General features: G+C 35.6%; 1 protein-coding gene across 1 annotated transcript in view; it reads right to left on the bottom strand.

Annotated features, from left to right (window-relative positions):
* The window catches only part of RNF212 (ring finger protein 212), a 47,514-nt gene that overhangs the window by 21,433 nt on the left and 8,399 nt on the right, over nt 1-17,682 (bottom strand). Inside the window, exons 4-5 of the mRNA XM_044682379.1 lie at nt 8,067-8,123; nt 2,112-2,170 (exon numbers count right to left, since the gene is read on the bottom strand). Coding sequence (XP_044538314.1) covers nt 2,112-2,170; nt 8,067-8,123 — 116 coding nt within the window. The remainder of the gene's footprint in view (nt 1-2,111; nt 2,171-8,066; nt 8,124-17,682) is intronic.

Here is a 17,682-nt window from a genome sequence, read left to right as displayed (position 1 = left end):
GAAACATTGAGAAAATCATTAGCAATTTCATTTACCTACTAAATTATTAATCCTTATGAGCTTGGCAAGTTACTTCAACTTTCTAGCCCAGTGATGGGCAAACTTTTTAAAGAGGGGGCCAAAGGAAAGGAAATGCTCATCTGTCAGTCTGTTTCTAAGGCAACTCTTTCAAAGTTTCATTATATTGTATTCTACTCATTGTATTTGTCAGATTAGGAATAATGTTGTGCAGCCAGATAGAACATTTCAGGGAGCTGCATCAGGCCCACAGGCCATAGTTTGCCCATCACTGCTCTAGACCTAAGTTTTCTCATTTGTAAAATGGTGATAATACAATACTGAGCTCACAGGAATGTGAGGACAATAAATGCTTTGCAAATTTTAAAGTTTGCAACTACTACATAAATTTGAATAATAATCATTGTTATTATTGCTGATTAAATGGTTATTTTCCAGGCTAGTTGGTACACATGAAATAAAAATGTGACAATAACAGCTACTTATTTATAACACTACATTTTAAAATGTCTTCAAAAGAATTATCACTGTGACAATTTCATTCCTGTATGAAACTGATGGTTCCAGGATTTGTTTTAATGACCACGAGATCACAAATCAAGGGCTGAATATGATGTCAGAAAACATCTGGTCCAACTTTCTCAATTTATAGATGAAGAAAATGAGGCCCAGAGAAATTAGTGCTACAAAAGGAGCAAGAACCAAAGGTAAGATATGGACTCTTGATTCTCTTACTCTGAAGTCAGGGCTCTTTCCACTGAGTTAATTTTTACAGCATAATAGGGCTCCATCTTATGGAAGTGCTCTCCAAGGGCATTAAATTTAACAAATAATTATTAAGGGCCTGCTATATGAAAAAAAAACCTGGGTATTTAGAGAAAACATAGTTTCTGCCCTCAAGAAGCTTATAGTTTAGTATGTAGAAAAGATGACACAAACACAAATGACTATAGAAGAAAATAAAACATATTAAGTGCTATCAGAGATGTACAACAAAGTGTGATTTGGGATCCAAAGGGGACAAAATCATTATTAACTGGGAGGATCGAAAAAGCTTCTTGGAAGAAAAAGTATTTGCATTAGAGGGCTCTTAATTGGGGGGGTCTCTGAACTTTTTTTAAAAATTCTGATATGTTTCAATATAATTGGCTTTCTATGTAATCCTTTACATTTTATTTTATATATTTAAAAACATTACTCCACAAATGGGTTTATTGACTTCACCAGATTACCAAAGAGGTCCATGACACAGAGAGGATTCATATTTTAAAGGGCAGGCAAGATCAGAGAGGGAAGAAGATCAAAGGAGTTACTACCCCCAAGAAGAGCTCATGAGCAAGAAGATTCATGGGGACAAAGGCAGGGGACAGCAAATGGTTCAGTTTGGGTAGAATATACAGTGTGTAGAGGGAACTAGGATGAAATAAGATTTAAAAGATAGCTCCAGACAACACAAGAATAGTAGGCAAAGATACTGAACTCTATTTGGTATGTGATAGGGAAATCCTGAAGGGATATGAACAGAAATGTGACATGAGTAGATGAAAAAAGAAGAGGAATCTAGCAGTGGTTTGGAAAAATAAGAAAATTGCATGAGAAACCCCATGAAGAGGCTATTGCCAAGTCTATGTGGAAGGGAATGAGAATCTTCATTAGAGTGATGATGGTAAGAAAAAAGAAGATGCTAGAGATGTGGCAGAAGTAGAGTTGGACTCTAATTAATTTGGCATGAAAGCTGAGAGGAAGATACAAAGGTAACACCAAGTTAATGAATACGAGAGGCTTTATTGGTGAATATTGGTGAATGAATAGTGGTACAACAACAGAAATACCTGTTGATATTATTACAACGTTTATATAAAAAAATTCACAGTAAAGGGCACTGGGCTTGAAAAAAGGGCCTAGGTTCAAACCCTTGTTCAAACATGGGCTGTGTAATCTAAGTCTCAGTTTATTTATCTTGATAATCATTAGCCTGGTTATTTCACAGGATGGTTGTAAGGAAAATATTTTATAGACCTCAAAGTGCTACATAACTGCAATTTTTTCTTACTTACTTTTGAAGATTTACTAAAAATTTAATTTCACCTTACCTTTGAATCTGTTGTATCTGCTGTGTTAATGTTTTAAGAGAGTCTTCTAATTTTGAAATCTAAATATAATTAAATGATTTCCATATATTAGAATACACTAGTTATACTAATATTTAAGATAGATTTTGACATTTAAACCTGCTACCATATAACATATAAAATTAGCAATTATGCTACATATTGGCATATTTACTAAGTGGCATAAATTAAATTACATTATTTATTTAGAAAATACTCACTTTGAAGGAATTGAAAAATACTATATGCTATGGACAGTGGTTTAGATGAAGTCTAGATCTTTTTGTCATTTTAACTTAGAATCAGTTATTCCAGGAAAAAAAAAATCAGTCAGATTTCAGATAATGTGTGCTGAAAATAAAATTAACTACATCAGGTTCAATTAGAATTCATAGTTGGAAGGTTTTAGTCTAAAAGAATGGGATCCAATCCATCCAAGCATCAAAGTGAGACATTCTATATATTTTAATGCTACAAATAATTCTTTCAAAAACAGCCCCAGGTTTCCATAGAACAATGCTGCTACTTTTTTTTTTTTAATTATGAGGATCAGTTTTTAACATTAATAATAAATTTCAGGGACCTCTCACATAATAACAGTGGTACTATTAGTGGATGATGAGAAAATACATGATGAAAAAAGCTATGATCCTTTCAATAATAATGAAAACAAATTTGCATTTTGTTAATCACAATAGCATCTGTACATAGTGTTTTCATGATCTTTTAAAACATGGGTATTCCCCTAGGGGGCAGCTGGGTGGCTCAGTGGATAGAGAGCCAGGTCCAGAGACAGGAGGTCCTATGTTCAAATCTGGCCTCAGATACTTCCTAACTGTGTGACCCTGGGCAAGTCACTTAACCCCCATTGCCTAGCCCTAACCATTCTTCTGCCTTAGAACCAATACCCAGTATTGATTCTAAGACAGAAGGTAAGGGTTTAAAAAAAATTTTTTTAATGGGTACTTCCCTCCATCAGTATAGGTCCCAACCTATTTACAACTTTTCATGTAAGACTTTTATCCATGGTCTCTTATAAATCTTTGAGGATGAGAGTCTTCAAGGTCCTGGAGGCCTTCCTCAAGGTTACTAACCATTTGTGAATACCAGGGCAATATCCAAGGTATCCACTTATTAACTCCTTGCTCTCAATACCTATCTGGACTGCCTGCTTTTTTAATACTACATTTCTGTGATATTCCTTAGGTTACTTTCTACATATAGGTCACCATTGCAACCTACTTATTCCCACCATGAGTCTCTAAGGCTCCTGCCTTAATTTTGATTCTTTGGAGATTGTAGGAGTGCAGAATTCATAGCCATAAAGCATTACTAAGAGAATACTGCTATTACAAAGTTGGTTTTTCCCATTAAGGAGCAAGTTAGGGTTGCTGAAACCATTGTACAATCTCTCAAGATGAATCTGACCACTCTCTTCCCCTTATTCCAACTGGATATTCTTATAGGCACTACAAATTCAACATGTCCAAATTCATTACCTAAACTCCTTCCTCTTTCTAATTTCCCTTTTTCTGTCAAGAATACCACCACCCCACTTCCAGTCACCCAGGTCTACAACTTCAGATCAGAATCATCCTCATCTCTTTATTCTCCTTAATCTCACAAATCCAATTAGATGCTAAATCCTGTCGATTTTACCTCCAAAGCATTTCTCACAACCATCTTCTTCTTTCCACTCACATGGTCACCACCCTATTTAGGTTCTCATAACTTCTCACCTAGACTACTACACCAATATTTCCAAAGCATGAGTCTGACTTTGTCACTTCCCTGCTCAGAAAGTTTCAATGGCTCCCTCTAATTTTTAGGACCAAATATAAATCCATTAGCTTGGCATTTATAACCCTTCTGACTCCAGCTTACTTTTCAGGCTTATTACTTACATCTCACTCCTCTTCATATATAATATTTAAACCAGTCTTGTCTATTTGCTATTCCTTGAATAAAACATTTCATCTCCTGGTTCATGCCTTTGTTCAGGTTGTCTCCCATTACTTGGAATGCTCTCTTTCTTCACCTGGCTCTTAGAATAATCCCTTGCTTCCTTCAAAGTTCAGCTCAAGTTCTCCATCCTTTAAGGGGCCTTTCCCTCACCTGCTAGTCTCTCTTCCTGTCCCTCTCTCCCTTCCCCATTACTTGCTATCTCCTTTGCATTTATTTTGTATTTCCTTATATGTACATACAGTGTTTCCCCTGTTGGCATATAAATTCCTTGAGGGAAGAGACTTTTATTTTGGCCTTTGCAGAGCTACCAGCTAATATGGTCCCTGACACATAGCAAGCAAGTATTTAATTAAAGTGCTTGTTGGTTGACAGAATTTGAATTCTTGGCCCACATAATTTTCCTGCCTAAGGTATGTACTGATGGACTAACTCAAGCAACCTAGAAAAAGGCATAATATAATGAATGAATATTATAACATGAAGGAAAGAAAATTTAAAATCCTCAGGGGAAAAAAGGAAGGAAATCAATTCTACAAGACTTGAAGAAACAGTAATAGAACAACATCAAGAAAATCCAAAATGCATCAGGAAGTAAATCAGAGAATTAAAAGAAGTCTTTCAAAAAAGAGAGAGGAGGAAATGAGGGGCAAAAACCAGAAGACTCAAAGTAGAATTCAACAAAACAAAAAAGAAATTACATAATTTTAAATATACAATAGAGAATCAAGAATTACAGAAGTTCTGAATGGAAGAACCAGAACTCAAAACTAAAAGAAAATCTGACCAACAGACTCCAAAGACAAAGAATTATGGAAGAGCACATAAGTTCATATATGGTTTAGACTAATAGCCTCTGAAATTCTGTGGATCTGTGAATATTTCTGAGATTATATCACAGTCACTTGATATTTTGGCATATGAGAAAGCACAAAGGAAAACCTCTTGGGTAAGAAGAGTGGGGAAGCCCAACATGGAGCAACAAATGCATTTCTACCTGATCAAAGCTCAAGAGGACAAGGGTTTCAAGACCTTCAATGAGGAGGAACTTGATGCCTCCTGAATTAGTTCATCTGTTTTTTTTTTTGAGATCTAATTACTATAAAGCAGTGATTCCCAAAGTGGGTGCTACCACCCCCTAGTGGGTGCTGCAGTGATCCAGGGAGGTGTGATGGCCACAGGTGCATTTATCTTTCCTATTAATTGCTATTAACATTTAAAAAAATTAATTTCCAGGGGGCTAAGTAATATTTATTCTGGAAAGGGGGCGGTAGGCCAAAAATTTGGGAACCACTGGTATAAAGCTTTTCCTTATCCCCAGATTTATTATTTTTTTTTTTTGTTATCTTCCACCCACTGTCCCTAGAACTGTACTTTATGGTCAAACAGAAGAAGTAGGATCCTTCTTTCTCTTGACAATCTCCTGAATATTTGAAGACAGCAATTATGTACCTCCTTGATCTTCTCTACCTGATTCGCTACCAGATTAGAGATTCTCTTCAAGACAAAAAGAAGCCACAAAAGGTTTTTGGACAGGGCAATGACACAGCTAAAGAATATAGGGGTTGGATAAAAGCACTATAAACCAAAAAGTTATGGTGAAAAGAATACTAGATATGAAGTCAGATAATCTTCAACTCCTAGGCCAGAGTCAATCTACAAAGATGTGGTACTTAATGCCCTCATTATGTGCCAGGGAAGCACTGTATGTACTAGCTGCTGGGGATACAAATACAAAGGAGAAAACAATCTCTGTCCTTAAGGAAGTTAAATTCTGTCATGGGAGATAAAATTTACATGTAAATTTTAAGTACATCAAGAATGCTATTTTCTACCTCCTAACCTTGGCCAAATACCTTCACCTCTAAGCCCTTTTCCTCCTTTGTGAAATGAAGGGGTTGAACTAAATGATCTCTAAACTCCCTTTTTGTGATTCTCTGTCAGGGTTCCCTAACCAGGAGAGTCTGATTTACAAGGGGATCCTGAATCCTTCTCTGACAGGTTACCAAGCTGGATGCTGCCGGAGGTTTATCAGGATTGTTTTAGGTGATGCTACTCCTCCTTCTGCTCCACATCAGGGACTTGACTCCACAAACCCATCCTGAGACTGCAGACAAATGGCAAGTAATTCCCCCTCCCCAAAAGGTTATGGACTCTGCCCCATATGTTCACTTTTCTTCCACTGTTGTTTATCTGGATTGAAAATACCTCCAGAAGGAGAAGCATGAAATCTCTAGCCCTCGCTTGGCTTCAAAACAGCTTTTGACCAGGCACAAAAATTTACAAGAAACCACTTCCTCATGTTTTCCTCCATCATCTGATGACAATTTAGGTCCTAGTATCATATGTAAAAACAGCCCAATTATTAAGAGGATTGTCTTTACATTTCCCAAACCCAAGTCTAATGTGGGTGAGGCTTCCTCTAAAGACTCTTCTTCTGTTCTAAATACCATTAAAACTATTTTTCTCTCCTCTATTCTAGCAGCCCAGCATAAAAAAAAAAACAAAAAACAAAAACATGCTCCTCTAAAGAAAACTCACAGTAAAGCCTTTGGAGGTCAGTAAACTCAAGTTACAATAGAAATTCACTTCTTAATTTCAACTAACTGCCCTTCACCAAGTCCACTAGCTAAGCAATGGTGTAGAGACAATTCAGGTGTAAAAACTATTGTCCTTATAAAAGACATAGACTTCTACATGAAAAAAAAAATTCTTAAAATTCCCAATATTCAGGTCCCAGACAGTATGAGTGATTCCCAATATAGCTTTAAAAGTTTCAATAATAACACTTCTAAGATACCCCAATCAGATGGTTAATTACCATAATATCCAAGGAAAGTTGGGTAAAGGGGAGGAGGAATCTGGAAAGCAAGGAAGAGATGCTGAGGGCTTAAGAGCAAAACTGTGGGTCTCTTTTCCTCAGATGCCACTAACCCCCTCCCCCAACTACTCTCACACAATTGGCCTCGCTTCAATTATAATTGTCTTGCTCCCTCCTCAAGGCAAGTCACAACCACTGAAGGAAGGTCCTGTTTGCATCCCAAGGCTGAGTGAAATAGCGGATCTTCCTCTTCCAACTCGAGGTCAGGTTTGCTTTGGAGGACACAAACTGGACTTCCTCAAATGAAATAAAGCCACTTGTGGGTAATGAAGGTAAAAACACTGTGAAGTGAGGCTTTGAGATATTTTCATCACAGCTGAGACCACTGACACCCTCCCCTGCAGAGGCTCTCCCTTCCAAAAGCTGACTTCTCTTTTGTCCCCAGGTCCTTCCCTGCCCACACCCCTCTGGTCACTTTAATTCCATCAACAAGTGCCTAATGGAGGCTGCTCTCTAATGTAATACTCGAATACTGTCTGAATGAGACAGCCTTAATTTCTCAAAGAAGAAAGAATAAAGATAAGGTAGTTTGGGGACCCTCAAAAGGGCTTTCTGGCTGATAATGCTATAAATTGACTCTAAAATTCTAAGGTTCCAAAATAAATTTCTTAAACCCAAGTCATTCCTTCACATATATAGCAAAAGCCTTTAGAAAGGGCTATAGAAAAAAGAGCTTTATTTTGAAATACACTTTGAAGTCTAAAAAGAAAAGCATACAGAAGGTTATGCTGGACTTCAAAGGACGGTGATAAATCCTAGTAATTAACTCTGACATTCACAGCCAGGTGAATATCAGAGTGTGACAAGAACAGTTTACCACTCATTGGCACACACCACTCACAGCCTACTCAACAACTCTTGGCTTCCTTCTCCCAGTCTAAGTACCTGAAGCTCCCATTTTCTCTCCTTGGACCCATTGGGCTCTTGCCTCATCGTCCTGTACCTCCTCTTACTTGCCATCCTCAAGAATACTGAAAAAGGCAAGTCAAAAGTCCTGTCCTACTGACCATTATTCCAGCATCAGCTTCATGAAACTTCAAGAGCACATGACCCTAAATAGCAACTTTGGCTTTCAGAGTCAACAACAGACTTACCTTTTCTCTATAGAATGTTAACAACCTCCTCCTGTGTTTTTCTTGAAATTCTGAAATCTAAAAATATAACAGAAATTTCAGCTGCTGACACATCACATATTCCCATCCAAAACCCCCATTTTACTTTATTAGCTGTAACAAAGTGGTTTGAAGAGAAGTATTTCTAAAAGTCGGAAACATTTTATAAACATTTTTATATGAGATATAGTAGTCAAATGCAAATAAAAACTGTCTTGCTGCTTTCAGTATAGGGGACTCATTGAGAACAAACAATTTGCATCTAACTGACTAAAATGGAGTGAGATTTTTATTAAATACAGCAATGGCTCGGTTATCTGGCATCTTATGAGATGGATAGCAAATGCAATACACAGAAAGCTGGAAAATCTGAGTTCAAAACCTGTCCTAAGCACTTGATAGCTGTATGACCTTGGGCTAGTTACTTAATCGTGTTTGCCTCAGTTCCTCATCTGTAAAATGGGGATAATAATAAACACTCTTCTCTCAGGGTTTTTGTGAGGATCAAATGAGATCGTAATTATAAAGTACTTAGTATGGTAACTTGTACATAGTGAGCATTATTATAAAAGTTAGCTGTTATTATTATTGATATTATTTACTATACGGAAATTATTTTTGCAAACTTTAAAAAGTTATATAAATGCTAGCTATTATTATTATTATTATTAATTAACCTCAACTAGGTAAAGAGCTAGTCCTATAATTTTCTATATTACTGAAATTTAATTTTTTAAACACCAAAATGAACAGAGATAATATAGTAAAGTCGGAAAAGCATGAGATTCAGAATCCCTGGCTTTGAGTCCTGGCTTCCTTCCTACCACAGCATGGCCTGGGGCTCTTTCAGGCCTGAGTTTCCTCAGCTATAAAAGAAGGAAGTTGGCCTAGATGGCCTCGAAAGTCTCCTTCCAGCACTAAATCTCTGGTCCTAAAAATTCTATGAACTTTAAACAAGTTAGCTATTTGGGATAGAAATCTGTCTAAAATATATGACATATTTTCCTGTCTTCTTCAGGAAACACAATTTATCTCTTTTTGACACCTCAAGGTATGGTAGAAAGAACATTTACAAAGGTCCCAGCCATGTAGAGGATTAATTTTCCCTTTTAAGACATAAAAGCAATCTCAGAGACTTCACTGGTCCAAGGTTATGAAACAGAGCTGCTGACCAGTTTCCTGGTGGCCTCAGGGATAAGAAGACAAGTTTACAAAGAGGCAGCAACCCTCAGATTTGAAGATGTCCCACTTGGAGAACAGAGGAACTGACTCTGCTTACCTAAATTAGTGCTGTATCCTTGCCCATTATCCTTTCCATACTACTATTAAGTAAATTTAGCTTTTGTTAGTGTTGTATTGTCTAATTTTCTTTTAATCCTAAGCCTGAACCACCAATCAGCCTGAGTCAGGCCAGGCCCACAACCAAGAGTTTTCATTAAGTGCATCAATGATTATGCTATGTTATAGTACAGTGAAACCTTGGGAGCTATTATCATGCTGAAGGATGCTGCCTTCTTCTAGTTTAACAGTTGTTCCTTGTTTTTCTCCTCTGTCAGCAGTCAATTCTTTACATTTAGTAGATTTTTCTCTAATTATTAATTTGCTGTGGGCTAAAAAAGCAAATAACCAAGTTTCTAACAATAGTATCTAATAAAAATAAGGCCTAAAGGGCTCTCATAAGCAAGATCCACAGACTAGCTCACAAACTTCATGACATATCTAGTGAGTGAGGTTCTTTTGGTTTTTTTGCTTCTTTCCTGTTTCTTGTGTGGAACAATAGCTGAATAAATGACCTCTGGATACATGAGATATAACTGTACAATGAAAAACAAAAACTAAATCAATGAAGAAAAAACAAAGGGACAAAAAAAAAACAGAGAAAATGAATTGGTTTAAGAAGCCCCCATGAAACATACTTTTGTATTTCAAAGATCCATCATTTCATCCATGTGGGTACTCTCTCCACCAATGCTGACTGCAATCATTTTGTTAGTCTGTAAAAGCTATTTTGTCTGAAAAATGAATCACCCTAGAATCAGTCTGGTAAAATGTCCCTTCACAAAGGCAGTGCTTTATGGAAACAGGACTGGCCCAAGGTTCATATTCTACCTCGGTCACTTACTACTTATATAACTTGAACAAAACACTTCTGTGGATTTTAGTTTCTTCATGTGTAAAAAGATGGGATTGGATTAGACAGTCGCTAAGGCCCCTTCTAGTTCTAAATCTATGATCCTTTGTAGATACAGTCTGCTACTGGGCCTATGCTCAGACCCTTTTAGCTTAGAATTCAGGGTCATCTCCGATCCAAAAAGAGGACAGTCTCTGGTGAGGTCTCATAAGACAACAAGCATAAACAGAAAAAAAGATTGCCCCAAGTCTTTTTTTTTTCCAATCTTCAATTTAATGACATGAAAATTGAGGAGAAGGCTTTCCTTCTGAAGCCTAACGTCTTCATTTGTGGTGCTCTCTTCTTCCTCAAATTCCTATATGTTTACTTATTTTTGTACATGCCATATCCCTTTCAATAAAAAAGGCTCTTGGTGTCTAACACAGAACCTTATACATAGTAAGTATTTAATAAACCTCTGTTGGATTTAATTGAAATTGAAAATTAAACTGTTTCTGAATTTAATCTGAAAACCACATTCACAAATAATTGTAAATAATAATAAAGCTATCTGGTGTTATAAATAAATAATAAAATTGTCAATTGTTAAACTAATTCACAGGCAGTGGATGGAAGGCCAGATGCAGTTTAATCCAACTCTAATTTATTTGTGGTTGAGATAGGAAAAAAGAAATAAGGAGGATAGAAATTAGGAGTTAGGGATAGGCATATTAGTTATGATATCTATTTTCTTTATTCTATAATATAGAATTTAGTAATATTGTAAATATTATAAATAAACTTTATTCTATAATATCTAAATAAACTCATGATGCTTCTTCTTTACCTCCAAGGTGGACCTGCACTGAAACTATGCTTACTGACTAAAGATATCAAATTTCTAACTTTCTAACCTATGCTAAATTGATGAACTTTATTATATATTTAAACTTCTAAAGTTACACTTCTAAAACCTTCAGAGAGAAGCTGAAGCAGTTTCTCTCTCTCTCCAGAAGTCAGAGAAGTTACCAGGCCTCTGACAGTTTAGTCTTTCTCCACTCCAGGCCAACTGTCACCTTAGTTGACAAAACTGTTCTTCAGTTCTCCCTCTGGCTCAGAGGAGAAAAGCTCAGTCCACACTCTCTTTCTGATCACAGGATTTGTATTTCAAATCTAAAGTAATAGTCTCAAAGTCACTAAAGATTTTTCTTTTCTTTCTGAGAATCACCCAGACACCTGCTCCTCATGAAGTCAGAGAGTCAGGGCCCAGAACTAACCCAGCTTCTTTTTATGCTAGGCCTCTTAAAGTGACCCCAGCAAACTCTCTCTGTCCTCTCTCTTAAAGGGGACAGTGTAAAAGTCACAAACCCTTTCTCTGACCTAAATTATATTCTTAATGAAACTAAATAAAATTCTTATCAACACTGGGGATTTGGCAGGAAATTATCAGACATAGCTATTATTAAGAAAGATGGCAGATTTTGTTTCAATTTCAAGAGAGACGAATGAGGTTCTTATGTTTGATACTTAATGTAGATGATATTTGTACTCGAGAAAAAGAGAGATCATTTTCCAAATTCATGTAAATAATCTTAAAGAGAGACATTTCTGCTAAAGAAAGATAAGGTATAAGGAATATATGATCAAGATAGATTTTTTTAAGAGAAAAATATTTGACTCAAATTCTAATCTATAAGACAGTGTGATAATTAGTACTAGAAAAGAATGTACTATTAAGAAAGTAGCATGAAGTGGATCAAATGAAATAAAGTGCTTTGTAAAACTTAAAGCTTTATATAAATGTTAGTATACATACAAATGTTATAATATTATTATTATTACTATTGTTATTCATGGAAAGAGCATTGGGCTGGAAGTTGGAAAAACTCAGTTCTAGTCCTAACTCCTATATTTAACCTTTGACAAGCAAGAGTTCATTTACTCACCTGAAAAAAAAAAAAACTTGTACAATAATCTCTGCTTCTTACACTAAGTTGTTTGAAGGATAAAATGAAACATTTCATGTAAAAAGTGCTTTACAAACAATAAAGTATTATGAAAATGTGAGGAAGCATTGCCCAAACATCTGTGGTGATCCAGAAACTATAGAGAATCCATAAGTAATATAGTAATCAGTACATCTGCTTAGCACTCCTGCATTATGCCATTACATACCCCCAGGTTAATATATTTCTCCTCACTTTCTTAGAGTACAATCTTCATTATCAAAATCACTTCAGTTTTATCTATAGTTTAGTTAACACCAGTTGGATATCACCAGAAGCTTATTTTCTTAAAGATAACTATAGACTCTCTATATTTTCCTTAAAAAGCATCGTATTAACCTTTCATTTGGGGAATAGACTAGAAAACCTTATCCCCTCTGAGCAGTAGCCATGCCTGAAGAAAATGGGAGACTAATAACCCATGAAGCAATATAGGTAATACACCAGAGCTCAGAAAAAACTGCCAGACATCTCACCCCTACAAAAATAGATCATCTAAATGCTTATTTGTTTTGATATTTATTATAGTTCAAAGTCATAAGAATTCATCATTTCCTTAACAGTACCTCATTTCAACAATTCAATGAACATTAAGAGCCTGCTAAGTACAAGGTGCCACATCAGGTGTCAGAATACAAAGATAAGAAACATCCTGACTTCAAAGTGTCTATATTCTACTAGTGCTGTGATGGTAAACCTAGGGCGCATATGCCAAAGATGGCAAGCAGAAACCTCTCTGTAGGCATGCAAGCCATCCCTGGCAGAGTTAGTTACTAGAAAGGCAGAGGGACTCTGGCAGAGTTGCTCCCTTCCCCTTCTCCACAGAGCCTCCCCACCTCTTTATACTTACTCCTTCTCCTGAGCAGAGTGCTTAGGCTATTCCCTTCTCTTGTCTGGAGTAAGGTGTTGGGGGTGGGGTTAGCACTCAGGCTCAGGGGGGGACAGGGCACTGTATGCAGTTTGGGGGAGGGGACAGCACATGTTTTCTAAAAGGTTCACCATCACTGTACTAGAGGAATAAAATGTGTACATAGGTAAAGAATTACAATGAAATTTCAAGGTGTAGAAAGCACTTGCTAATAATAATATTAATAAGAAATAGTAATAATATTAATAGTTTTCAACATTTATATAGCAAGAACTAGGTGCAAGGCACTATGCTAAGTGCTTTACAAATATTATCTCATTTGATTCTCAAACAAACATGGAAAAGAGGTGCTATTTTTACTCCCATTTTACAAATGAAGAAACTGAGGCACACAAAAGGTAAGTGATTTATCAAAGAGCTCCTGAGTATCTGATGCTGAATTTGAATTTAAGTCTTTATGGTTCCAGGCCAGAACTCTATCCACTGTATCACCTAAGGGCCTCAAAGTATGTATAGAGCAGAATTTATGCAAAAAGTGCACAGCGGCTGGTTTGAAGGAAACTGAAGGATTCTAAGAGGCAAAATTAAGTCAAAGTGCATTGTAAAGGATATTTGGTATATAATCAAATTGATCATTAAACCTATGCTTCTTACACATGGTACTTTTAAAGATAAAATTAATTCATTCATATGAAAGTACTATAATGCAGACATATAAGGAAGCATTGCTCAAACACTTATAGTGATCCAGAAATTATAAAGAATTCTTAATACAAGAATCAGTATGTCTCCTTAACATACAAGTATTCGTTTTTAATAATTTTCTTTATATTCATCCTGAGTTACGCAAATCAACATCTCCCCATCTTGCAAAGACAGCTTATTATTCTCCGACTATATTTTTAATTAAAAAAAATTAAGTTGTTGATAAATTTAAATTTTTATCATATTAAGTGCAATAGGGGTCTCCCTCAGGAGATATGTTCCAAGACCTAGCATGGACGGTTGAAACCACAGACACGAGCAAACACCTGCTAACCCCATATATAACATGATTTTCTGATGTGCACATATATACAATAAAGCTTAATCAATAAATTAAATAGTAAGACATTATCAAGATTAAATATAGTAATAATAAAGGACATTGTACATTATTTTATAGTACTATATAGCAGTAGTAGTGCTCCCTTATCCACAGAGGATATTTTCCAAGACCCCCAGTAGATGCCTGAAGAATCTGAAGCATCTAGGATAAGCCATGTTCCCCCACAGAAAAAACCAGAGAGATAAGGAAAATGTTCCCAGACACCAAAAAGGATCACAATGCAATGAAGAAATATGTTGAAGAAAATACCCTGAAAACTCCCATGAAAAGGAAAGAAGACAAATTCTGTGGGTCTCTCTGAAATAATCAAATAACAGCAACAGAATCCAGAATGGTTCAAAAGGGGAAAAGAAAATCAAAAGAGGAAACAGATAAAAATTAAGGCAGAAATTATGGTAGCAATGAGAATTATCAAAGAAGTTATTTGGACAGATGAGAGCATGATTGAGAACACCTATCAGATGAATTTTTGAAAAAGAGAATAGCAGATGGGAAATTCAAAAATGAAGATATGAAAGAAAATTGTTCCACATGTACCAACATCTGTTTCAAAAAATAAAATTTAAAGACTGCACAAGTTCTATACACCTGAAAGAAACTAACTTTGTGGGTAGTATACATAGAAATAATTTCAAGATCGCAAGTTTTAAGAAAAACATGACATGTAAATCCTAAATACTATAAGAAATATTACATGAAAGTTGACTAGAAGTTGAAAACAGAGGGCAAATGATTACATGACAAAATCCATAAATAATCAACATAGAGGGGTTCCAACCTTTATTCATCAAAGAATTCATTCATTGATTAAACTTTAGAATTTCAATGTCAAATAACAAGTTTTGAAGAATCCAAGAGAAAAAAAGATTTTAGCTATCAAGGAAATCAATTCAAATAGCACAAGACTACTACTAATCTAAAAGAAACCAGAGAAAAGATTAGAATTAGATATTCTGAAGGGCAAAGGAGATTAGAGTATAAATGAAAACAGACTTTTGAAAAATATAAGTTATCAGAGGCATTTTTCTAAGAGGAACCAAACAGAAATAAGATATTTGACTTCAAATACTAAAAATGAGAGAAATATACACAAACTATAGTTAAAGTGAAAAGACAAAAATAATAAAATAAATATCTCTTCCAGGGCAAGAAAAGGCTATTTTTAAAATGCTTATTTGTGTTGAAGGTCACAAAGAACAATATAGATAATATCGGGGCAGAAGGATCTTAGCAACTAAAGATTTAAAGGTAGGAAAGTGGATTAAAGACTTAGGAAGAAAAAGAAAGAATTGAATTAACATTCCACAGACTGAAACCTATATTACCTCACAAGTTCATCAAAATCTATAAAATGGAAATGAAAGTCACTCAAGAAGAAGAGAAGCAAATGATAGGAAGGAAGTTGGAAATGTCTTCCTGTCCAGCATGGCCTGGAGAATGGAGAATAAAATGCATTCTATAGGAGCTGACTTACCTGAAGGGATGGTGAGACAGTAGGGTAAGGAGTGGAAGAGAAGGATGTAGGATGAGGAATCAAAAAGCACATTTTGAAAAAAGCAAAGGGAAATTCAACTACTGTGCACTTACACAGTAAGTAGAGGGGAAGCTTGAAGGATTTATGCTGAGTTTTTCTGGGTAAGTGATTCTTGGTTGAAGTCCTAGCTCCTTTGTCCTCTGGAATATCATATTCCATGCCTTCTGATCCTTTAAAGTGAAGGCTGCTAAGTCCAGTGTAATCGTGAATATAGCTCCATGGTATTTGAATTGCTATTTTCTGGCAGCTTGAAGTATTTTCTCCTTGGTTCAAGGCAAAAATTTAGCTATAATATTCCTAGGAGTTGTCATTTGGGGATTTATTTCAAGATTTTTTCAGTTTCTATTTTACTCTCATTCAGGAATATCAGGGCACTTTTCTTTGATAATTTCTTGTATTGTAATGTTCAGGCTTTTTTTTTTTTTTTTGCTCACGGCTTTCAGGTAGTTGCCTCTCCTGGACCTATTTTCTAGGTAAACTGTTTTTTCAGTGAGATATTTTATATTTTCTTCTGTTTTTTAATTCTTTTGATTTTGTTTTATTGTTTCTTGTCATTAGCTTCTAGTAGTCCAATTCTAATTTTTAAGAAATGATTTTCTTCCGTGAACTTTTGAACCTCCTTTTTCACTTGGCCAATTCTGCTATTATTTTCTTCTTACAATGCTTTCCTTTTTCTTCCCCATTTTTCCTCTGCCTCTTAATTGACTTTTGAAATCCTTTTTGAGCTCATCCAGAGCCTGAGACCAATTCATATTTTTCTTTGAAGTTTTGTGTACATTTTCTTTGTTTTAATTATCCCCTTCTATGTCAGGAAAAAGATACAGATTTACAATCCAGAATCACCTATCCAGCAATACTGAGTATATTCTTTCAGGGGGGGAAATGGTATTTAATAAAATAGATTCCAAACATTCTGGATAAAAAGACCAGACCTAAACAAAAAACTTGATGTCCAAATACAAGACCCAACAGAAGCCTAAAAATGTAATTAAGAAAGAGAAAATGTAAGGGATTTGATATGGTCAAACTGTATGTATTTCTACATGGAAAGGCAATATTTGTAATTCTTAAATTTTTTTTTATCAATATGAGAGCAGTTAGAAGGAGTATACATAGACAGAGGATGTGGAGTAAGCTGATTAGTATATGACAAGCAAAAAAAATATCAAGGGATGAAAAAAGAGGATAGCACTGAGAGAAAGGAGAAGGGAAAGGTAGAATAGGGTAAATTATCTCACCTAAAGAGACATGGAAAACTATTTTAGTGGAGGGGAGGATGAGAGTGGTGACAGTAAATGCTCATACTTTACTCTCGTAGTAATTTCTCAGAGAGAGAATAACAGCCATACTCATTTAGATATAGAATCCAATCTCACCCTATAGAGAAGTTGGAGGGAGACAAGATGAAGAGCAGGTGTAAGAGAAGGGAGGAGAAAGTAGGAGGCTGGTGATTAAAAGCAAAATAGCTATAATGAGGGACAGAGTGAAAGGAAAAAGAGCAGGATCAAAAGGGGAAAATAAGATGAAGGGGAGTACACAGTTGGTAATCATAACTATGAATGTGAATGTGATGAACTCACCCATAAAAAGGAAGCAGATAGCAGAGTGGATTTAAAACCAGAACCCCACAAAATGCTGTTTAAAAGAAACCAATTTGAGGCTGGCAAATACACACAGAGTAAAGGTAAGGAAATGGAGCAGAATTTATTGTGCATCTTCTGAAGTAAAAAAAAGCAGGAGTAGTAATCATGATTTCAGACAAAGCTAAAGCAAAAATAGATAAAACTTGGTTACTCTCAGCAATGTAATTATCTAGGACAATCCTGAAAGACTTATGACAGGGAGTGCTATCCCCCTCCAGAGAAAGAACTATTAGGAGGTTGGATAGATGCAGATCAAAGTATACTATATTTCACATCAGTGTGTTTATGGTTTTATTTTGTGGTTTTGGTTTTGTATGAGTGTCCTCTTA

The sequence above is a fragment of the Gracilinanus agilis genome, chromosome 6 (genome assembly GCF_016433145.1).
Source record: "Gracilinanus agilis isolate LMUSP501 chromosome 6, AgileGrace, whole genome shotgun sequence".
NCBI classification, from domain to species: domain Eukaryota; kingdom Metazoa; phylum Chordata; class Mammalia; order Didelphimorphia; family Didelphidae; genus Gracilinanus; species Gracilinanus agilis.
This window is presented reverse-complemented; position numbering and strand designations above follow the sequence as displayed.